Source organism: Eschrichtius robustus, chromosome 3, assembly GCF_028021215.1.
Source record: "Eschrichtius robustus isolate mEscRob2 chromosome 3, mEscRob2.pri, whole genome shotgun sequence".
In the NCBI taxonomy this organism is placed as follows: domain Eukaryota; kingdom Metazoa; phylum Chordata; class Mammalia; order Artiodactyla; family Eschrichtiidae; genus Eschrichtius; species Eschrichtius robustus.
In genome coordinates this window covers 145,809,906-145,835,386 of record NC_090826.1, presented here as the reverse complement: position 1 = coordinate 145,835,386, position 25,481 = coordinate 145,809,906, and the positions used below count along the sequence as shown (strand labels likewise).

The 25,481-nt window shown below is 36.4% G+C and overlaps 1 protein-coding gene across 3 annotated transcripts in view; it reads right to left on the bottom strand.

Annotated features, from left to right (window-relative positions):
• Positions 1–2,297: 2,297 nt before the first annotated feature.
• Positions 2,298–25,481, bottom strand: part of PLA2G4A (phospholipase A2 group IVA) — a 157,630-nt gene continuing 134,446 nt past the window's right edge. For all 3 annotated transcript variants that reach the window (XM_068541431.1, XM_068541432.1, XM_068541433.1), the window contains exons 15-18: positions 24,779–24,963; positions 14,506–14,701; positions 12,838–12,995; positions 2,298–2,865 (exon numbers count right to left, since the gene is read on the bottom strand). In XM_068541431.1, the coding sequence (XP_068397532.1) occupies positions 2,734–2,865; positions 12,838–12,995; positions 14,506–14,701; positions 24,779–24,963 (671 nt within the window). In that variant the 3' untranslated portion in view covers positions 2,298–2,733. The remainder of the gene's footprint in view (positions 2,866–12,837; positions 12,996–14,505; positions 14,702–24,778; positions 24,964–25,481) is intronic.

Sequence of the window (25,481 nt, the reverse complement as noted above, 5' to 3'; positions counted from 1 at the left end):
CAGTGTTCTCCTTGTTCTTGGGGTGTCACTGCTCCTATGTCTTCTCACCGACCTACCTAGGGAATCTCTCTCTCTCTCTCTCTCTCTCTCTCTCTCTCTATATATATATATATATATATATATATATATATATGCTTTCAATTTCAACCTAATACTACAGAAAACATTCTGGTTTTCATTTTCATATTTGTTGAGAACTTCATCATTTGTTGAGAAACCTGGCTTCCACTACATTTAATACATTTAATTATTCGATTAATCTCCATGTGTGTAACCAATCTACATTGTCATTGCTCTTCCTCTGCTTGCATGCCCCCTTGACACTTCATGTTCTCATGTCCTACTTTGATTCATTGTGGTTCCGTCACCACCACCACCCCCGCCTACTTGTCTCTGCCCCACCTAATGGTTTTAGGATCAAATAGTTTAGGAAGTAAAAAGAGAGGAGGGGGGGAAAGAAAAGGAAGAGGACCGATTACCAAAAATTTTTTATGAAGTTTTTAAATATTAGAACAAAAGTATTTGTGTCTAAAATTTTCTTTTTCAGAAGGAATGAAATATGTGTATATGTATACACACACACACACACATACATACACACACACTAAACTTTTATCTTGGTGTTTTTATTACTTACCAAAAAAGTTACCTGAAAATGATCAGATTGCACCAGATTAAGTAAAGTAGGATCCCGGTCATAGGCATGAACAACAGGCAAATGTTTATGTCAAAAAGGCTAAGAACTAAGCCAAAATCACTGAGGCATGTGGATGGTTTGCAGGAAGACTAAGAGGACATTTCACTTACCAGTCATTCATTGAGACAGAGATAGAATGAAAAAATAAATGTATAGATTTAACTTGTCATCAAAATGTATTTTTATAAAATCAGAACTCTAGCAAATTTATAAATGAACAAATTGGTAACACTGAACTAGTTAAGGAGCCTCTGGTATTGGCGTTAAGAAACTGAAAGCATGTGAACAAAGAAAAAGCAAGGACCCTAGATCATTCCAGTTTTATAATCAATAGTCTTTAAAGTGTTCATCTAGTTAGTTTCTGGGAAGCACTGTCAATTGTGATATAAAGGCCATGAGGTCACGAGCACAGGACTCCAGCTCAGACTTTACTAACCTTGGACAAGTCTCTTAACCTCTCTTGGTCCTGTTATTCCACAGGGGTATTTTGAAGGACAAATTAAATATAAACAGTATTGCCATGTCTTGAATAAAGAAGTGAAAATTAATTTGTTACCCCTCCCACTCCGCTCTGGGCACATTGGTCTCTTTCCTGTTCCTGGAACATGCTTGGCGCTCCACCTAAGAGCATTTGCATTTGCTATTCCCTCTGCCGGGAATGCTCTTCCCTTAAATATCCACAGGTCCTGCCCCCTCAGCTCTTTCACATCTTTAATCTGATGTAACTTTCTCATTGTGATCTTCCCCTGGGCCCCATTTAAAATTATACACCCCCAATATTTTCCATCTCTTTCTTTCCCTTCTTTAATTTTCTCCTTAGGACTTATCATTAACATTCTAGAAACTTATTTGTATTGTTTATTGTTGGTCACCTCCACTAGAATGTAAGGTCCTTGAAGGCAGGCAATTTTGTCAGTTTTGTCCAATGCTGTATCCCCAGACCCTACAACATGCCTGGTGGCCTGTAGTGGGCATTCATTTGCTGTGTGCATTAATCAACCAATGAAAGAATGAATTTTCAAGTGTTCCCTTCCTGTTATATTTTTGGTCTTTCTTCACAAGTAGAAATGTAAATGAAATGCATGAGGAAAAAAGAGACATGAACAAAGAGATTAAAGAAAGGTAGACTCAAAGAAAGAAGAATGAGGAAGCCCTTATATATGGAACACTAACTCTGAAACTTAGCAGTTCAATGGTAACAAATCACAGTCATGCAATACAGATTGTCCCTAAGACAAGTCTTGCAGATACAGCCCTTGTCACTCTTCTGGATTCTTCTCTGAGGTCAACTGCTCTCTGTTGGACAAACAGGGTAATATCAGCAAAGTAAACTAGAAGTGGTTAAAGTTTTTTTCTACACTTTGAATATATGTATGCCATTTGCTCAACAAATTATACGTACTTTCTAAGAAAAATCACCATGATTGAAAATGACGTTTCACATTTGAGTTTAGGTTTAACAACTTTTGCGTTTGAAAGCCATGAATCTGAGCATCTGTCATAGCAATGGTGCAATATTTCATTAAAGATAACAAAAACTCAGTTACCTCTTGCTCATTTGTATATAGATGTATTTATTTCATATATGTATCTATGCATATATAAATAAAAAATAGTGTTGTCTCATGGCACAAATAAATCCAGTCAGTGACTTACATTCACACACAATACAAAGAATTACATATTGAGACTGAACCGTTAAATAGTCTAAAAAAGAAACCACATTTTTAAAAAGGGAACACATAGGATAGTTGGTGAGGAATGTCTAAAAATACAGCATATGTCCCTACATTTGCATCAGGAAATTCATACTGATAGAAAATGTAGCTAAGTATATTTTTACGCAATTGACATCATCTGTCAATCTAACAAACATTTAAGGGTATTATTCTCATGCAGCTAAATAACTGCAACTTTGAGTATTAACCAGTCTCTTGAGACCAGTGCTAATGTCTGTCCTGTGCTTTTAAATCCAGTTGTCATGGAATTTCAGACTGCCTCCACATCAGAAATTGCTACGCTTTCCAGTACACAAACTATGCTGTGGGTTTGCTTAGAAACTCCTTGTTGAAGAATCTTCTTGCCTCAACACTACTGAGGGAAACAGAGCAACGAGATGGATTCTGTCTTCTATATTCAATGCTTTCAACTATGGCATTCTTTATTACCTGCAAATAGAAGCAAAAGATGTATAATTAGTGCTGTTCTGAACTCATTGAAACATTTGTTTGGTCAAAAAATATATATATAATTAATCTTTTTATTATAGTACTCTCTTTGAAATAGAAAGAGAAATCTCTGAGTCATTCATGTATATATTTATTTATTTTATTTTATTTTATTATTTATTTATTTATCTATTTGGTTGCATCAGGTCTTAGTTGCAGCTCGTGGGCTCCTTAGTTGCAGCTCACTGGCTCCTTAGTTGTGGCACGTGAACTCTTAATTGCGACATGCATGTGGGATCTAGTTCCCAGACCAGTGATCAAACCCAGGACCCCTGCATTGGGAGCAAGGAGTCTTAGCCACTGCACCACTAGGGAAGTCCCGCATGTATATATTTAAATTCAACATCTCTATTACACTTAAAAAGTTTTTTTTAAATTGATGTATAGTTGACTTACAATGTTGTGTTAGTTTCAGGTGTACAGCAAAGTGATTCAGTTATATATATATATTCCTTTTTTTCAGTTATCTACCTATCTATCATCTATCTATTCTTTTTCAGTTTCTTTTCCATTATAGGTTATTAGAAGATATTGAATATAGTTCCCTGTGCTATACAGTATGTCCTTGTTGTATATCCATTTTATTTACAGTAGTGTGTATCTGCTAATCCCAAACTCCTAATTTATCCCCCCCCTTCCCCTTTGGTAACCATAAGTTTGTCTTCTATGTCTGTGAGTCTATTTCTGCCTTGTAAATAAGTTCATTTGTACTACGTTTTTAGATTCCACATATAAGTGATACCATATGATGTTTGTCTTTCTCTGTGCACATTACACTCTTGTTCAGTTCATAACCAGATACTATTCCTTCCCCCAGCAGAGAAAGAACTATTGTGGGAGTGTTCCAGATTTTTTTTTAATTTATTTTTATTTATTTATTTTTGGCTGCGTTGGGTCTTCATTGCTGTGTGCGGCTTTCTCTAGTTGTGGTGAGCGGAGGCTACTCTTCCTTGTGGTGCATGGGTTTCTCATTGTGGTGGCATCTCTTGTTGTGAAGCACAGGCTCTAGGCGCACAGGCTTCAGTAGTTGTGGCATGTGGGCTCAGTAGTTGTGGCTCGCGGGCTCTAGAGCACAGGCTCAGTAGTTGTGGTGCACAGGCTTAGTTGCTCCACGGCATGCGGAATCTTCCCAGACCAGGGCTCGAACCCGTGTCCCCTGTGTTGGCAGGCGGATTCTTAACCACTGTGCCACCAGGGAAGCCCCTGTTTCAGATTTTTTGCTGTTAAAATAGGGAATAAAATGTGTGTAACATGGTAAATTTATCTTCATTCTGTCCTTCATGGGGAAGGTAGTAAGAGGGAAGAAATAAGTAATTACTAAATCTAGAATTTATGTCATTTATAGTTAGTAGATAAGCAGAAATGAGAGACCACAAGGAAGTACAAGACTTTCCCTAATCCTAATGAGAAAAGAAATTGCTGGAGAATTGCTTTGCTTCCTCAGTGAAACAAATACAGTTATAAAACATGGATATCCTCTATCTAGGAAACACCACGCTTTGTGATTTTATTGATGATGGCTATTCTTTATTAGAATAATCTTTGCATATACCCAAATTAATGGTGAATACAACCTCTAAGAATTGCTATTGTAATTATCATATACTTTTTTGGTATGACGTTAACCTAGTTAGGAACTTTTGGAATGAAGAGAAAATCTGGAATTTGGTTGAAGCAGTTATTGCAGAGCAATGGGAATGGGCTTTTGGAAGAGAGGCCTGGATAGTAACCTTGGCTCTGATGCTGTTTTTGAACCCTGACAAAATCAGGAAGACTCCATTCCCAGGATAGGACTATACAATTTCATCGTTTTTTTTTTTAATTAATTTTTATTGGAGTATAGTTGCTTTACAATGTTGTGTTAGTTTCTGCTGTACAGCAAGGTGAATCAGTTACACGTGTACGTATATCCACTAATGAGATAGAAGTTTCAGGGCCAGAGGCAAGTCACATCGATATGCCACGATTCACTTTATTCCCTTCCCCAGGGATTGTGAGGCCATGCTTTTCAGCCCTCTGCCATGAGCAGGAATGAGCAGGAATACTTGGCAAGTCTGAGAAGTTTAGAACACCATGGCCCCTCCCACCCAGAGCTGGTGTGGCCCTCTTGACCTTGGAGATGTGTACACAGTAGGGTTTTCCCGTTTCACATCCAATCTAACTCAGCAAGCTGGGTTCAGTACCTGGAGGTGAGAAATGTTTGACTTGGGTGACACTAACATGCAGTTAATATTCTGTGACTTTATGTAAGGCCCAATGGGCAGGGCCCTCTATTCTCTAATGCTAACTTTAAACAAACTGTCATATTCTAGAAAGAGGGACTTATCACAGGAATGTGACACCTTTGTTTGCTTTATGATTTTTAATTTTATATATATTTTCCCCAGAAGACAATTATATATATATTATAACTATATATATATAATTGTCTTCTGGGGAAAATATAAAATACACATATTTATTTTAAATAAATATATAAATACTTATATATCTATATTATAAATGTATAATTATATTATATATAACATTATGTAAATATAAAATTATATATATAATTATATATATATAATGGTCTTCTGGGAAAAATGGGCTCAAATGTTACTGAGTCTTTTAAGCAAAGCAGATATTCGCTGACCCCATCTTCCCATGAGTAAGGGAAACATAATTCTATGGAGACAGAAGAGGGGGCTTCAAGCCTATGTAGCACACCTTGATAGAGGGCCTCCAGGCACAGTCACTTCTTGGCTGTGTGAGATCAAGGGGAATTAACTTATATCCTTAAGCCTGTTTCCTCTTCTTTAAAATAGAAATAATAATACTAATCTTGGCTTTTGTGGGAACTGGAGATCATTTATATAAAGCACTTTGCACAATGCCTGGCACATAGGAAACATTCCACAACTAGCATCTATTTATTGTTGGTATTTTTAAACTGACCACATGTGAGGAAATTTAGGAGCTTTAAATTAGATGTGAGGCTGTAAAGCTTACTAGAAACAAATGCACCATGTATAGCCAATAGCGGGCTTATTATATGGTAAAAGTCAGCAAATCAATTCTGCTTGTCGGCAAGTTTTCAGTTGGTTTCTCCTTCTGAAAGGAGCACCAAAGCAACATTTGACACACCAACCCTCATTGCAGAGTAGTACCCAAGTAAAACTAAAAATCATTTCTTTACTTTCCAAACACCCAAAAAGTTTTAAAAAATATATATATATAAAAAAAAAAAAACAAAAAAAACCTACAGGGGACATTGTACTAATCATGACTGCTGTCAACTCCTTTACAATGAATTCATGAGCACAAAAAGATCAACAATATCAATATTATGAACTAGTGGGTTTATCATAGTTGGCCCTTGGAAGGTGTTTTTAGTAAACAGGCTATTCTTTTAAAGGAAAATGGATATTCACATTTATAACTGAAAAACCCAAATAATATGCAATTAGAATGTGCATGTTGAACCACTAGGTGGCACATTAACACTATGAAACCATTAACCAGGTTTTTCAGATTATCCGTTTGTTGTGATGTGTAACAGCGGTCCCCAACCTTCTTGGCACCAGGGACCGGTTTCATGGAAGACGATTTTTCCTCAGACCTGGCAGGGGGGTGAGGGGGGATGGTTTCGGTATGATTCAAGTGCATTACATTTATTGTGTGCTTTATTTCTATTACTATTACACTGTACTATATAATGAAATAATTACACAACTCACCATAATGCAAAATCAGTGGGAGCCCTGAGCTTGTTTTCCACAACTAGATGGTCCCATCTGGGAGTGATGGGAGGCAGTGACACCCAAAGTGTGTTGCTTATGTCCAGTCTACTCCGTACGATGCAGCTTAATTGTCATTTGCTACTCACTGATAGGGTTTTGATATGAGTGTGCAAGCAATTGATTTATTATGGTCTCTGTGCAGTCAGACCTCTCTGCTAATGAGAATCTGTACTTGCAGCCACTCCCCCGCGTTAGCATCACCGCCTCAGCTCCGCCTCAGATCTTCAGGCATTAGATTCTCATAAGGAGCGCACAACCTAGATCCCTAGCATGCGCAGTTCACAGTAGGGTTCACGCTCCTATGAGAATCTAATGCCGCCGCTGATCTGACAGGAGGCGGAGCTCAGGCGGCGATGCAAGCAATGGGGAGCGGCTGTAAATACAGATGAAGCTTCGCTCGCTCACCCGCCGCTCACCTCCCGCTGTGTGGCCCGGGTTCCTAACAGGCACTGGTCCTGGCCCGGGGGTTGGGGACCCCTGATGTATAATCCTGTGATGTAAACAGAAGTGGCTGAGCTCAGCATTACATCAGTTGCTAAATTCAAACCTTTTGGCATGACACAGGGTACAATAGGATGTGTTTGAAAAGGCGATATGTTATATTTGAGTCTTCCTATTTTTTAAAATTATACTAGGAGTAATCGTCAATAGTATTTACATCTAATTTCCTCTTTCATTCCCCCCAAAAGTCATTGAGATACCAAATCCTTCCCGTCAGTTTTATCCTCGCAGGGGTCCTTATATCTCAACCCTCTTCATCCCCACCACCTATCCCCAAATAAGACTGGTGTCATCTTTCACTTGTGCCATTTAATAGTCTCCCAATTTGCCAGATCCTTTAAATATTTGGCAGTAAAGGCATAAAGAAAAAAAAGAAAACATGAAAAATGTAATCTTTCCCCAAAAGGAACAAATTTAGAGATGTGAGATTGGAAGCACTCCACAAATAAGTATTGGATTCGCACAACAGAAAATTTAAAATGAGCCTTAAAAGAAAGTTACAGTATATTTTGAGAGAGAAATAAAAATTATAAATATAGCAGAATGCAAGAAGATATTCTGGAGTAAATTACTGTGGATTTACTGGCTAATGCCTGCTTCCTAATAAAAACTAAAGTGTCATGAAAGTAGGGGCCTTAAGTAGTCTTGTCATTTTTTATCCCAGCACTTAGAACACGGAAGGGGAAGAATAAAAATTTGTGAAATTAATGACTGCCCAGAAGGTGCTCAGTGGAGGTCAGTTAAACAGGATAAGGCTCAACTCATGGAGACAATGAGATTTGAGTTGAGTTGAAGCACAAGCAGGATTTGATAAGTGGAGTGGAAAGACCGGGCATTCTCAGTAAAAGGATAATCTCATAAAGAGGCTGAAGATGGAAGGTCATGACATGTACAGGAAACATCTGGGAAGTGGTTTGGCTGGAAAGGAAGCTGTGTTTGGGGTATACTAGGAAATAAGGCTTCTTGAAAGATAGATGGTTCAAAAGGGAGGAAAGAGCGAGAAAAAACCTTTGGCCCCATCTCAGCTCCTCAACATAACAGTGTGACTTCCAGCAATCAGCCTACCTAATCCATGATTCGGTTTCCTCACGTAGAAATAAAAAATACCTACCTCATAGGCCAGTTGTGAATGCTGAATATTTGAAAAGGAAATATCTGGCTTATATTAAGCACTCAAAAGTTTTCCTTGTTCTTTAGGTTTTGTGCATTGCTGTATCCTTAGTTCCTAAGGATACAACACAGTAGATACTCAATAAATATGTATTGAATTAATAAATAAATAAGATACAAAAAGATTATAGGTAGCATTAAAGGTAAATGAATTTGGGTCTGATATAGAAGGCCATGATAACCAACAAGGACATACTGTATAGCACAGGGAACTCTACTCAATATTTTGTAATAACCTAAAAGGGAAAAAAAAACCTAAAAGGGAACATATATAGAGATAGAGATATAGATATAGATATAGATATAGATATAGATATAGATATCCATATAGTTATAACTGAATCACTGTGCTATACACGTGAAACTGACACAGTATTGTAAGTCAGCTATACTTCAATTAAAACGAAAAAGAAACGCCTAGAGATATCACATAAAAAAATAAGGCTATGATACACAATAAGCTTCTAAATTATTTTGTAAAAGATAAAAACTTTAACTTGTACCTAGACACTCTTAACAGATGATGAAATATCAGTAAATGAAGAAGTAAATACCAGTACTTCTGGATATACACTTTTCCTCACTTTAATTAACACTTAATATTTAACACTTTACAGGATCACCGGAGAAAGAATTTTAAAAGCTCATGATCATGCAGCGTTGGCATATGCTGTCACTGTCTTTAGAATATGCCAACAGGATGAATAAATTGAATGAGTGAGACTGCATAACAGTACATTTTCCTGTGATAACTGGTCCTGGAAAAGAGACCTCAGAAAGTGTATTTCCTCTAGATCGAGGTGGTAGTTTATGGGTACAGCATGTAGTCACACTACCTGGCCAGGCATACATTGCCTGGAGATTCTCCACAGTCAGGCATCTGCCTCCCACCAGCAGGCCCTGTATCCTGACACTCACCACTCGTTCCTCCTATTACATTAAACTCTTCAACAGTTTCAGCCAGTAAGTCGATGACATTTTTTAAACGATTTATGAAAATTTTGTTGCATATTTATTTTAGGTGCCGGGCATTGTGATCAGTACCTCTGGAGGATACAAGGTAAATAAGGCAAGTCATTGTTTTTAAAGGGTTTAAATTTATAATTAAAAGCAGAAGAAAAATATGGACACGGATAATAATTATTATCATTAACATATTACCTGTTTCAATAGAGTGTCTCATACACGCCAAGCTCTTAAATTATATTCTTTTACTTAATCCTCATCCCAATCCTATAAAAATCTGTATCATTGTTTCCTTTTACAAATGAGGAAAGCAAAATTTGGAAAGGTTAATCAACATGCCCAACGTCACCCAGTGAAGAGGCACAAGCAAAAATCTGAGTACCCAATTTGGTTTAACTCGAAAGCCTCTGCATTTTGCACATACCACATGTCTACCAGTGTAAGTCACTATATATTAGGTTTCTTAAAATAAAAAAAAAAAAAACATGAAATGCTGCCATTGTAAAAAGCACTTGGGCAACGTTCAGTGAAAAGGAATTTGGGAGGACTGAGTAAGTGCAGAAACCCGACACTAATGAGAAACTCAGCCTGCTGTCATGAAGTGAGCAGAAACAGGACAGAAGTTCTCCAAAGATGAACTGGAATTTAGCTTCAGCAAAGCAGGGTTGCTAGAATCTCTGGGGAAAATGAAGCAACAGAAGCACAGCAACAGAGCTGTCAGAGACAGGTTGACATTTTCAGAGTAAAGATTTAAGTCAGAATGTGAATTGAAGATGAAAATTTGCCTTAAGTCACGGTGGTGGTGGCCACAAAGTTGAAAACTGCCTCCATGGGATTGGCGGTCAGATGTCTTTGCATTAGAAGAGTTTATATACACAGTGTCCACAATTGGTGAACAACTCTGACAGTCTGTGGCAAGTAAACATGTGTTGTGTTGCTGCAGCGTGAATAAGTCACCTACTCTCGTCAAATCATGTGAGAATGAGTGATTTGGCTCATGATTGAGCCTAGTGACCCAGCATCCTACCTCAGTGTTTGGCTGTTCTTTATTTATCAGCACTTACCAAGAAGCTTTGATTCTGATAAAATGTGTTTTCCTGGTTAAAAGCAGGGAGTGGGAGTCATCAAGGGAGAGATAACTGAAGTATTACCTGGGTATGAGGCACACACACGCACACATATACACAACCAAGGATCACTTGAACAGAAGTCTCAATGGTCATACAATTTAAGAGGAAGCCTACATTCGTTCATTCAAAAAATATATGTATTTACTGCCTAGGCTGCCATTACCTATATTGACTTGTCTATATTCTTAATTCTGGGCATTTGCAAAGGTCTTGAGGTGTATCCATCGCGGTACGGGATATAGACACACATAGTTATGGTTCCCATGTATTAAGCAGCTTCTGTTTGCAGGGCACTGTTCATACATCACCTGATTCAAGATTCACTACTGCCACTATGATAGGTGCTGTGACACCTGTTTCAGAGGTGAGGAAACTGAGGCTCAAAAAGTTTAAGTAGCTTATTCAAAGTCACACAAATAGCCCATCTAAGAGCTAAACATGATATAAAGTCTATGACCTTGCTTCTACTTACTGTGTCAGAAAACTTCTTAGGAGCAATTAAAACCTGCTTAATTAAACGGCTTGTGAAAAATCTATATCTGATGAGCTCAGGACAGTTATTTTCGAATTCAGTCTGGTTTTGTTCAGGCTTTAACTGTTTCATCTATGTGTCAAACAAATTACTTTGAAGAATGTTTGTAAAATATATAAATAGAACTATATCATTCTTTACAGACAATAGCTTACAAGGTTTTACATAAACCAAAACTGAAAACAATGAGAGAAATGTAATTGTGTAAGTTACATATATATATAGACACATGTATATATACATGTATGTCTATATACAGATATACTTTTGTGTATGTGTCCTTTTATTTTCCCAAGTCCAATAGGGTATTTATATATTCCTATAAGCTATTTTTTTTTCCATTTGAGGACAACTGATCAAGTTTAATACATTTCATCCCAAGGAGTACAAAATATAATTTTGAGTTTATTGGCTTTATACTGGAAATATAGGATTACTCCTGTATTAACCCTTAGTTCATTTCTGTTTTAACAGCATGAGGTTTCATAAAACACAACTCCATTTTGAGAATGTCTGTTTGTTCCCTATGAATCATAGATTAAAATGCTGATTTTCTCTTAATATTCTTTAAATTTTCACCATCACCACAGAAACAATGTAGCATATGGATTTCAGATTTTCACTGAATAATATAAAAGAGAAAAAAAAAGGAATAAATCTATTTAGACAATGATATATGCTATAAATGTTGCTAAGCGTGTTTTACTTAAATTATCACATATTCACAAATGAAGGCTGACAAGAAACATTTTAGAGTTGCAGAAACTGAAGGTTATTGGGAAAAATTTTATATGCTTACAAAAATTAAAGACATTGATTAATAAACGTATTATGGTGTAACTGTTATAACTGCACACAATTGATCATTACTAGTTTCAGACCAAACTAAACAAACAAGCAAACTAGATGTGCCAGTATTCTATTAGATCACAAAATGTAATTAAATCTCATATGCACGGAAGACTCATCCGCATGGTACATTCTTTTACTCCATTCATACAGTCTCCAAAAAGACTGACAAATCAGGCATGATACCTTTCCCTCTCCATTTGATTTCTTTCTTTCTTTTTCTTTTATTCTTTTTTTCTAATGTGCAAAATCCGATTTGGCCAATGAACTTGGGCTTTTACGACTGATAACCATTTGTCAGACACTATGATGTGGAACCGCAAGCCAACATGATTCCAATTACACAATAGTGGTCCTAAGTGGTGAGTTAGCAGCTAAAGAATTTTACACAGAGACAGAATTTTAGCAGCAGATAAACTAGTGATAGGAATAATACTGAAGAGAATGACTTGTTTCTAATATTTCTGAAGCAAAGCATAGTTGATATCTCCAGGGCTAAAAATGGAGAGACTGCTACTTTGAGAGACATTTCCAAGATCCACAAAAATAAAGACATTTAAAAGCATGAGTGTATCCATTAAAATTCATGCTATTTTTGCAGATTAACTACACTTGTGGTTACACTCACTTTCTCACTCTTATATTTCCATTTTATCACTTTTCTTCCTAATTAAAATTTATTTTTTCATATGATAAATACACTAGATACTTTGGGAAAGAAGCTGAGGATAACTATCCTTCAATCAAATAATATTATAAAATGTGGGCTCTGTCAATTTGGAGGCATTTGTTTTCTTATTTGTGAATGTTATGGGGTTCTTCTGGAGATTAATAGGATAATTCATGAAAAATAAAATGGTACAGTTTGGGTGGTGTCGTTCATAAACCTAATTTTTATTTTTAATTAATTAAAATGAGATATTGCTATGTTCATGTTATATGGAAGTATTTGACATTGTCAATGATTGTAGAAGATACTTACATTGATGTTGTTCAGGGTATTGAAGTACGTCAGATCATGCAGCCTTTTGAATGCTTGATTTGGGTATTGAAAGTTGAAGGTTGAAAACGGTGATTCAGGGTCATCAAAAATATCGAAATCAGCTATTTCTTTCTCTTCCTGAGTTTCTCTTGGAACACCTAATATAAGAGTCTCAAATGGTGTTATTTTGAAAACCACAAATTATCTCTAAAATCCAGGGCATAAAACATACAAACAGCCATAAACACAACAGTGGTAGCCCCTTCAGGGGTCATATAATCCTTAGTATACACTATTAGGCCTCTGCCTATATTTCCTGGACTTGACCATTTTCGCATGTTCTGACTGGGCAACTTCCAATTGCCAATATCAGCATCTCTGTGCCTAAGAGCTTTCTACTCCTCCCTGTAACCGTTCAAAGCTGCTTTGCTCACTAGCATTAGGCCGGAAATTCCAGTAAATAATACTCTGTCCCAGGAAGCAGTCAACCAAAGACTCTATGGTGTTGGTATATAAGTTCCCCAGTTCTCTTGCCGCTTGCTGCGTAAGTGGGAAGGATGATTCCAGACCATAGGTTCTATTTCATTTCCTAGAGTTTCCCAGCAGGATCAGGTTCTCCTAGTGGTAGCAGCTTACTAACACATCTTTTGTTGTCTGCCTTTCTTCCCTTTATCAGTTCCCTGCTCTCTTACTAAAGTTTCCTAGTTCACCCAAATAAACCATTTGCACTTGAACCCTTTGCTTGGAATCTGCTTCTGGTAGAACCCAAATCCAAACATTGATTGTCTTCATGTCACAGGAATCCCCTCCACATCCTATTTTTGAAAATTAATAGTGATAGAAAATTCAAAATTTTCTAGGTTTTAAGTATTCCACTGTTCAATAACTAAAAATGCCAACAAATTCTTCCTTCTTTTGTGTTGAAGTATGACTCATAATAATCTCCATCTCTATTGATTTTTTCTCTGACTTCCTCCACTATCTAGAAGAAGATCACTGTCTTTTCCATAGTCTCCATGACTATTTTTTGTCTTTCCTCTCACAGCTACATTTTCTGGTCCTAAAATAATATGATTTTGAGGCATTTAGCATCTTGCCTGTCAACCTCTAGATCTCCTTTTGTTAATCAATATCTTCCAGGATACAGAAGAGTCTATAGACTCCTCTGGATGTGGCAAAACAAAATGCCTGTGCCTTAAATTTGATTCTCTTTTTTTTTATGGAATATAACATGGCAAGCTGAAATTACTAGCCATGTCGTACTGCTAGATAACATTAATTTTTATGGTCAGTTAACATTCCCAGAATTTTTTGCATGATTTGTTCTGAAACAAAGCCTCCCTTTCAAGGGTAGTATTTAAAATATTTAACAATGCCTATGACAAGGGTACCAATCAATCAGAACAAATACAATCTGAGGTTGTGGAGTAAAGCCCCAGAGATTTTTACTGAGCTAGTTGTTCACCCTTCAGTTTCTGAATTATGAGGAGCCAGGGGATCTTGGGCTAAGAAAGAGGGGGAGTACTCGGGGTCTCAGGATAGTAGCCATTTATCAAGGTAAGGGAAGTGTTCAGTGTTGTAATAGCTGGTATGGCAGTGTCAGCATGAACCAGCTTAATGTTAGTCTTTATCAGATTTCTACTTTACAGAATATAACTCCCAATGTACCTGGAGCCTTGTACTTTCTGAAGTTGATGTTGGCCAGAACAAAGTGGATGATAGTTGGGCAATCTTTCTCGACATCAGGATTCTTGGGTTTAAAGACATAGCATTCCTTCAGTCCTTCTCGATCAAACACATAAGGATCGATCTTCGGAAAGGGGAGCTTATTCATTTTAGCCCACTTTTCTGCAAGTAGAAGTTCCTATGGAAGAGAGGGAAAGATCATTTGTTCAGTTGGTCTGCACATTATTCAATACTAGTTAGGTGTCTACTATGTGCTAGCTGTATGCTTCTTGCTAGGATGAAAAATGACCCTGTTCTTAAGAAGCTTATCAATCTCAAAAGATATAAAATTACTCCATAAACAAACTCACTATTATTTTGTCAACTTTTTGTATAGGGCTAGTTCCATAGGAGGCATTGAAAAATTATTAATGAACTGAACTGAATGAAATTACGTCGATGCAATTGCTAGAGAAATAAGTATATATTATGAGTTCTGGGCATTTATAAGCCAAGTGAATGCTTTTTAACCCTTCAGAGTCAAAAAAAATCCGTTGAAACAGAATGAGGAGCATTCTTGTTACTGATTTTTTACCTGCATCTTCTCCACAAAACTTATTAAAAATTAATAAATTTTTTGAATGCAAAAACATTGAGTTGCCCTGAACTAGCTTTTTTTTCTTTCTTTCTTTTTTTTTTTTTTTTTTTTTTGCTTTTGTTTATGAAAAGAAACTGAGCTTCTGGCATCATTTGTTATTCTATGTGCAGTGGCCAAGAATTGGCCATACAGAGGAACCAAGAGTTAGTTAATGGGTGTGGCAGATTGTCATTGCTTCCACATATGAACTTCCTTCTGGGTAAAAAGGCTTATACATCCCCACTGGAATGAGAAGACACCTGGCACACAGCCACAGCAGCTGATTTGCATCTACTGACATGTAACGTGACCAAGAAATACAAGTTTGCTGTCAACTACTGAGGTTTCAGGTTTGTTTCTGCATCAAGGCTGACTAACACAATGGGTAAGCACAAAAAATAATTAAATTTAAACTAAAGAACATAAATCAATACAGAGAGGTGCAGCGAATAGAGCTTATTTCTACTGAAATGCAGCTGAAGGCCAAAAGGGACAAATAAGAAGCAGACTGTGGTAGTGGGAAAAGCACCAACTCTGGGGCCAGATTGCCTGAGTTGAAGTGCAAGCTCTGGGACTTTGGGCATGTTCCTTAATGTCTCCACACTCAATATCCTCAAATATAAAGTAAAGATGGCAATGATAGTACATATTTCATAAGACTGCTGTTAGAATTAAATAAATTAATATGAGTGCAGTATTTAGAACCATGCCTGTCACATATTTCATGCTATACAAATATTTGACAAATAAATGCCAGTAAAGAGAAGAAAAGAGATGGAAGGGGAAAAGTGAAGAAAGAAAAGAGGAAAAAGAAAGAGGGATAGCAATGGTATTGGGGAAATCCCTAAAGAGGGGAAGTTTTAGAGAAATGATCACTATCATCTTAAGTTTTTGAACTACTCTTGTCATCACATTGATTCATTCAGTGATAATCATTAGTTGCCAACCTAAGTTCCATGCTAGGAGGTGGGGACATAACACTGAGTGAAACTCTTGTTCTTATGGGATGTACATAACCTGGTAGGTGAGAGATAGTAATCAAATAACACTTCAGGTTTAAAACTGTGGCAAATGCTATGAAAAAAGTATTTATTTGCCATGAGATTTTGCAGTATACCTGGACTATTTCCTCAGAGTGCTTATTAATTCATTCAACGTTATAATTGAGCACCTATGTTCTAGGCATAAGAGAGAGGCTGTCCTTGGATACTTAGGGATTATAAATCAATGGGAAAGATAAAAAATAGATATGATAGTGCAGTATGGAAGAGGCAGGGAACATAATGGATGGTTTCATGCCTGGGCTGTGCAGCCTGAAAGGTCCAGCACATCTTGACTTGCAAGCTCGGTGATCTGAGACAAACCGCTTATCACTGCAGCTAAACAGGGAAGAAATTATTTTGTGGGAGGAATTATGCAGTGATGCTCTCCTAATGGCACCATAGGGATCATAAATAACAACAAACGCACATGGACCAGGTTGTGTACTATCCTTGAAATAGCAAGCTCCCAATCCCATTTTATCTGCATTTCAGCTGTTTCTTATTTCTCAGCAACTCATATATACATAAATGAGTTGTAAAATAAAGTTAGCACTATTATCTTCCTGAACATTGCTGTGAGGATTAAATGAGATCATGTATTTTTAAAAACTCAGTAATTTATATTTAAGAAAACAAGTACTTTAAAATAGCACCTTATGCTTTGTGACCACCTAGAGGGGTGGGATAGGGAGGGTGGGAGGGAGACGCAAGAGGGAGGAGATATGGGGATATATGTATATGTATAGCTGATTCACTTTGTTATACAGCAGAAACTAATACACCATTGTAAAGCAATTATACGCCAATAAAGATGTTAAAAATAAATAAATAAATAAATAAAATAAAAAAATAAAATAGCACCTTAAATTCAGAGAAAAATATGTTTTTCATTGAACTTTCACTGTTCCTGATGCTTCTAGAATGTCGTGAATTTTAAGTTGATCGACTCTCTCAATGCCATTTACTGAGAAATAAAAATCTGGGAGAACAAAGGATTTGATTTATATTAAAGCATTTGTTTCATAAACTGTTAAGCTAAATGTGATTATATTTCACTGAAAATCCCATACATATATATGAATAATTGCTTGTTTGAAACTTGAGAAAAATTTTATCTCTAAATCATTTTTCTTCCTGTTCAGTTGAATTATTCAGCCTGTTATTTCTTGTCTAGCACTGTTCATAGTTATTCATTAAGGATTATTCAACATCAAAATAAAACTAAAAGTTCACGCTGTGGAATTGCGTGAGAACAAGGAAAAGAAGGAGCTTTCTAGTGTTTACAAACATGACTCAAGGGTATGACCAGTGATGTGTGGATGTGTGGAGAAAGAGGAAAAGGGGAATTGCGTGAGGTAAAAGACCGAGCTATTTTTAGATAAATATTTTACCCTGGAATCAGGAAGTGATGGAAACTTTCCCTTTCCTTATATGATTCTGACATGGAAAAGATTAAAAACTGATGACTGTAAAGGCAGTGATTACGGGATGGAAAAGCCGTCTCCTCTCTGATGTCTTGTTTCTCTGTTTGTAATGGCTAAGAAACAATGACACAACTATAAGTAGAGCAGACGAGTTTGAAAAGAGTATTTTAGAAGAACGCAGTGAGCAAAAAAATTGCTGCTCCACAAATTACAGCAATATGCCAGAACTGTGTTCTAACCAACCATTTTGGTTATTGTTTGACACCGCAGACACTTTAGATTTCCACAGACTAATTCATGGTAAATTTACATAGTACTAACTAAAATGATTTTCTGTGGAGATAAAAACTTGATAGTGTCCTTCCAAGTGATACTTTGTAAGATATTTGTGCTCATTTTTAAGTACTAAAACATCTTGAAGGATAGGAAAAACAATCTAAATAACATAGAAATATATTCAAACTATAGTGTTAATGGCATATATATGCCATTTTATTTATATATGTAAATAAATATATACTTAAATTAAATTTAATCTATATATGTATAATAAATTAGCTTTTCTCTAGAGGAAATGAGGGTTTTTTTTCCTGTATAAACCTAGGCTATGTGTTTTCTAAGATATTTCTCATTATTCAAAATCTATTTTTAGATTGGGGAGAGGTATGGAGTATAATTGTGCAAATAAGTTTACAGAATTTTAAAAAATTATTGAAGCAACAATTGTATAAGATACAATGGATATAAACAACAATTTAGAATTTATTATTTTGTGGTTATGGTCATTCTCACTTCCAAAAAGTGTATTATATTAGGTTCCAAGAGCTTTATAATGCAGTAGAGATGAAATAATTTTCTATATCTAACAGTGTATAGAATTTACAGAGCACTTTGTACTTCTTAGTTCTTTTTCACTAAGAGGTTACTATACATTCACCAAAATATGTAAGGAGAAATTCATGTTGGGTATATTTCCTCATCACAAGGCATCTGATCCTCCATGACCAATACAGGTGTAATGGGTTGAATGGTGGCCCTTCAAAAGACAAGTCCATGCCCTCAACCCCCAAGACCTGTGAATGCAACCTCATTTGGAGAAGGGGTTTTTGCAAATGTAATTAAGGGTCTGGAGATGAGATCATTGTGGATTAGCTGGGTGAGCCATAAATCCAAAGACAAATGTTCTTACAAGAACACACACGCAGAGGAGAAGGCCATAGGAAGACAGGGGCTGAGACTGGAGTTATACAGCCACAAGCCAAGGAAAGCCTGGAGTTGCTAGAAACTGGAAAAGGCAAGGAAGAATTCTCCTGTAGAGCTTTTGGAGGGAGTGTGGCCCCGAGGACACCTTGATCTCGATTTCTGGCCTCCAGAACTGTGAGAGAATATACTTCTGTTGTTTTAAGCCACCATGTTTGTGGTAATTTGTTACTGCAGCCCCAGGAAACTAACATAAGAGGTAAATCTGTAAATGCTTCATTTAATAACATGCAGTTCCTTTCATCAGCCGTGGTGGACTGACGCCCACAGAGCTAACACTTGGATTGGTTTGGCCATGCTGGTTTCATCCAACCTAAAAACCATAAGTACATCATATACAGAGGTTCTAAACCAAGGATCATGCCATAAGGTCAATAAATAAATCAAGTTAGTGTGGAAAAATACAGATTCTTTTTTTGTGTTATTTGTGGGTAACTGAAATTTTGACCTTGAATGAAAATATAGGGAGATAAAGTTAATTTAGATATATTACTTCTATAATTTGTAAAGACTGGCTCATTTCAAATTTTCCTTGCTTCTTTCTTCTTTTTCTCCTTCCTTCTTTGCCTCCTCCTCTCCTTCCTTCTTTCCTTTTATTTTTATTTATTTTTTATTTTATTTTATTTTTTTGGCTGTGCCACACGGCTTGTGGGATCTTAGTTCCCCGACCAGGGATTGAACCTGGGCCCTTGGCAGTGAGAACTCGGCATCCTAACCACTGCACCCCCAGGGAATTCCCCTTTCTTTCTCTTTTATTTTTAAGAGAATGAAGCCATTGTTCTGGCTTCTGGTCATTGAGCATTTAAAATGGCCTGAAAAACAGTGAGATTTATGTCCAATATACAGCAACATAATATAAAATAATATAATTTATGGCATAACAACCCAAATCTATTATTCTCCATAAAATTTTGTAAGGTAAAGGAAAAAACTCTCCAGTAGTAAACTAAATTTCCCTATATTCCTTGTTTTCTTCTCAAGACATCCAAAATTATTTCCCCCTTAAATTTAGTCTGTTTATTTTGCAGACTTGAATATGAAGACCCTGGCTTATTTTTATGACCAAAATTAAAGATAAATCCTATTAAAATTTTCCCTGGATGGATCCTACTGGTAAAATGAATTTGGATAGCATATATCTAAGTTACTAAATGGTTAACAAAAAGAAACTTGACAAAATGAAACACAGAGCTGTTTTTCTTAAATCATTTAATAACACTATTTAGAGTCATGAGGCTCTTTATAGTTGGACTATTATTAGGGTGTGTGCCCACTAATCTAAAAAAAAACAAAAGAACTCCAGTATCACTGACATTGACGTCATGACCTTTCAAGGCCAGTTATAAAATATAATATGAACTTTGTTGCCTTTATCAAAAGCCATGATATCCATCATTCTCTATCTCCCTGACAAAATCTGAGATTTAACTATACTTATGAAATAAAGTTAACGGTTCTGATTTTTTGCTCTACTCTTTGATTTCAAATGGTATTGATATTTTAGTCTCAAAAATAGAAAATTATTCACTATTTAATCACCTTAATAAAATCATATTGCTTATATCCAGGTATTGCATAGGAGCTTCTCCCTTTCTATCAAAAACTTTGATGTAGATTCAATTTTTAAACCTTACAATATTATACCTAAAATAACTATTCTACTTTAGCATTAATAGTATATTTTTATTAATTTAAAAACTATATTTGAGTAATCTTTTAGATCCATATTGAAATGCATATTATTATAATGACACTCTATATAACAACACTCATAAGTTTAAAAAATCATTTTCAGTATTCCAAATGAGCCTGAAAAGTTCATTTTGTTCACTTTGAATTTCCTGAAGTTCATTTTTGGAGGAAAAAATGTATTACATATAATATATTGCAATTTCCTTTATATTAAGTCTCTGATTCATTCCAGAATTATAGGCTTTGTGCTATACTAAACCAATAGCTAAAGGATAGTTGAAGGTTAGTTAAGGGATATATTAACCAATAACCAATTGTTATTGGTTAAAGGATATATTAACCAATAACCAATTTAACCAATAGTTAAAGGATAGTTAAAGTATATATTCACATATGAGGAAGAGGGGTAGGATGTAAGGGGTAGGATGACAAAATAATTCTAAAGCACATCTATTAGCATGCACAGCTGTAATATTTTTTTCATGCCAGCAAAGCTGTGTAAAACAAGGGCTTGCATGTACAATCTAATATAGTAATGTAAAACGGTGCAGCTTTTTTAGAAAGTGATCTGGAAATACTTATTAAAAATCTTAACTAATGCATATCTAAGAAGCCAACTAAAGAAATAATAAAAAGTGTGATTAAAGATTCATGCACAAGGATGATCATTAGAGGAAAAAGGTGACAAGATAGCAATAACCTAAAAGGTGAAAAGAGAGCATTGTTAAATAAATTCATGCATACCCACATATAAAGATACCATGCTGTGCTTAAAATTATGTTTTTTAAAATATTTAATGGCATAGTAAAATGCTCACAATGTAACTTTAGGTAGAAAGAAGCAAAAATATATGACCCTAGTGTTAATAAACACACACACATGCACGCACGCACACAGTGAAGAGAGAAAAAAAGGAAAAACCAAAATATCAGTAGCCATTGTCTATGAATAGCAGAAGCACTTGATGTATATTCCAAATTTCCAAATTTTTTACAAGTATTCTTCTTAATTGGAAATAGTGAATCAAAGTATGTTTAAAAACTAGACAAAGTACAATGGTTCTTTTTAGAGGTAGAAAGTAATATTCTAAAACCTTCTTCCAGTATCAGTTCATTAATGTAGTGGAGCTTTGATTCATATCTAAAATGATGGCTTTGACATTTTACACTCCCATTGGTGAAATGAATAATCAGCTTCTCTTACCACCAGAATGAGCTTCTAAACTATCATGGTAGCATCATCCATTGAAACTAACCTGCCATTGCTGCTCATGGGTCATCAAATCCTGCTCTTGGTTTTCACAGTCACCTGTCCTGGTTCAGTACTTCACTGTCCTATGCTTGCATTACAGTAAATCTCTCTTAATTTTAATCTTTTGTTCTCCATCCTCCAATTCATCCTACTCTCCATTGCCAGATTAATCATGCTAAAATTCCAATTTCATAAAGTCATTTGTCTGCTGGAAACGCTTCACTGATTCTCTGTTTGCTATCATCCAACCGTAAACTCCTAACGGGAGTGTAATATCTATCACTCTAATCAGATCACTCCTCAGATGTGCTCATTGCCATTTCTGTGCCACTTTCATCCTATTTCATTTATTTCCCTGTTCATCTACTCCAGGACACACCAATCTATTTTCGTATGGATCTCCTATAATACACCTAGTTATATAAACCCAAGTAACTATTTAACAATAAGTTACTTAACTTCCTTCCAAATGACTTTGTGTATAAAAGTCTTCGCCCCCACCAAAAGCTAAAATTTTATCAAGATCAAGAACCATATTTTGGGCTTCCTTGGTGGCTCGGTGGTTAAGAATCCGCCTGCCAATGCAGGGGAAACAGGTTCGAGACCTGGTCCGGGAAGATCCCACATGCTGCGGAGCAACTAAGCCCATGCACCACAACTACTGAGCCTGCGCTCTAGAGCCTGCAAGCCACAACTACTGAGCCCTCGTGCCACAACTACTGATGACCGCGCACCTAGAGCCTGTGCTCTGCAACAAGAGAAGCCACTGAAATGAGAAGGCCACGCACCGCAATGAAGAGTAGCCCCCGCTCGCCGCAACTAGAGAAAGCCTGCGCGCAACAAAGAAGACCCAACGTAGCCAAAAATAAAATAAATAAATAAAAATAAATTTAAAAAGTAAACAAAGATATTACATAGTTATGAAAAAAAAAAGAACTATGTTTATCATTAACTGCTGTGCACAGCACATAGCACACAGTGCAGGGAAAAGTACACACACAGTGTGTACAAAGGAGGCAGCTAGTGAAAGGAGAAGAACATTACATTTTCATTCTGGAGCCTTAGAATTTGGTCCAACTTGACTACTTCTTAACTAGCACTTTCCTAGCCAGATCCTGAGCTATGCTCTTTTCACCCATTATCTTATTTAATTTGTTGATGTGATGAGATTTCTTATCTCATCAATCCTTGTTTCTTTGTCTGAATACCACTGACTGCCTCAAAAAAGGTAAAATATGAAAGCACTTTTAAAATATGAGGTTTAGGGGACTTCCCCTAGCGATTCAGTGGTTAAGACTCTGCGCTTCCACTGCAGGGAGCGTGGGTTCGATCACTGGTCGGGGAACTAAGATCCCACATGCCCTGCGGCATGGCCAAAAATTAAAAAAAAACAAACAAACATAGAAATAAAATAAAATATGAGGTTTATATATATATTAAAGCGTTATTATAACCATTATTAGTCTTGCAAACAGTTTAATCATGTACAATATAAAGGAAAACAGATGTCTGAGACCTGGATTATCACTGACTCTTCCTGGTTGGGAGATCATGAACTATTTCACTTAATTTCTGTGAGTTTCCATTTCTTAATCTATGAAATTGGAATAATAACTTCATATCTATTATAGCATTTCATTCATTCACCCACAAAAAGTGTCCTACATACTCATAATTTGGGCTAGCACTTATAAAGCAATTAGAACCAAATGATTAACATACACACACACACACACACACACACACACACACACACACACAAAATGAGTGTTCTAGTTCCCAAGGAGTTCACAGACAGTGGAAGCAATATGATGTAAACAAATATGGAGAGTAGAACATGAAAATCGCTGTTAGATGAATTTACTAAGTCCTTTGTACTAAAACTATACCTGTGGAGGTCAAGAAAGGTAACATTTGAGCTGCATCTAAAGAAAGTTTGAGGCAAAAGGAACAAATAACATTCGTGGTCTCACTTGAGTGCTGCCCAGCAATTGTTCTACATTGCCCTAGTCAGAACTTTTCCTCGTTTCTTCATATAGGCAGACTTTTACTATCATCATACCCTGGCTCCACTTCCTCCATTCTCTCACCCTCAAAAGATAATGCTGACTCCTAATTCCTCTAAAAGTTAGAAGTTATCAAGTGAGTACTTTCCCATCTTCCCTTCTCAGTGCCTAACAGCTAAACTCCATCCATAGCCATAATTTCCCCCCTTCTCTCTTGCCCAATACAGACATTTCCAGACTCCTCTCCACCTGTATTTTTGTATCTTCCTTCCACTCCGTACCCCTGTAGCCTTCCCAGGGGTGTAACTCTATCATGTATGTCATCTCTCCATTCTCCAATAACATTTCTTCATTCATGAGTCCTAACCATCGAAACATTTAAACACACTCGAGTACCTCCGACACACCCCTCCACACACACAATTTTCTTATTCTCCACATCCTCGTGCAGATATAGCCCATCTCCTTCTTCCTTGAACAGTTTATAGAATTGTCTCCATTTTCTTAACTTCCACTTAACCCTCCAATCACTGCAGTATGACTTCTGCCCTCTCAACCCTATTGAAACTGCTTTTCACCAAAGACTTCCTGTTGTTAAATATCTTGACTTGGTTTTATAACACTGCACATTTCCTTGGTTTGTGTCCTTTTCCCCTGATATTATTGTTGAATCATCAAGATACTATTTTACGTCCTCTTCTCTTCTCATAGTATACACTCCCCGTGCATCGTTTTACTTATCTTTTACCTGCTAACTCCCAAATTTCAGCCTAATTTGCTTCATGAACTTTAGATATATTGCATCATTCTTGTCCTGCTCAGGACTATGAACTTGAACAAGGGTCATGGGAAGTCATTTAAAAGTTTTTTTAAGTAGGGAAGTGACTGAACCACATCTGTGTTTTGGAAATATTACTGAAAATAATGTAGAAAATAGGCTAAAGGGATAAGAAAGTCCTTACCTTGAACGGAGGACTGGAGTCACTTGGCCTTGCAGAAAAGTCAAAGGAGATGATGAGATCAACTCCTCTCTGAGGTCTCAGGATCAAGGGGTATGGCAGGTTAAATGTGAGGCCACTGTCCACCACATGAATCTTTTTCCTTTTGACATCCAGAGGCTCATATATCTGCTCAAATTCATCAGGATCTTTAAAAAGGATAGAAAAGAAAAGAATGAATTAAACAATCATTTAACATTATTTAGAATATTAAAACTATTTGTTATGTAAATGTGTGAGAAGAATTCCCTATGGTTAGGCCCTCAGGGCTTGGAGACTTTTGGTTTCTTCATCTGTAATATCAGAATAAAAGATTCTATCAACAAGGTTGCTGTGAGGATTAAGTGGGATGATACACGGAAAGTGTAAGCAAGGCTCAGGCCCTAGTAGTAACTCTACTCTGTGCACCATGATCCCTGTTGTAGCATTACTTCACGTTACATAGATCTTTAGTGTTTAAAAACATTTCCTCATGCATTATCTTGCTTAAGTCTTAGAACAGACGTGAGATAGAGGATATCTATAAATGGAGGATGAAATACATTAAATTCATCTCTAAAATGACACAACTTGGGAGTGGCAGAGTCTGAAGGGATCCCACACAGCACCTCTCTAGGTGATGGGAGTCTAAGAGAATAATCCAGCTGACACATTCAGCAAACATGTA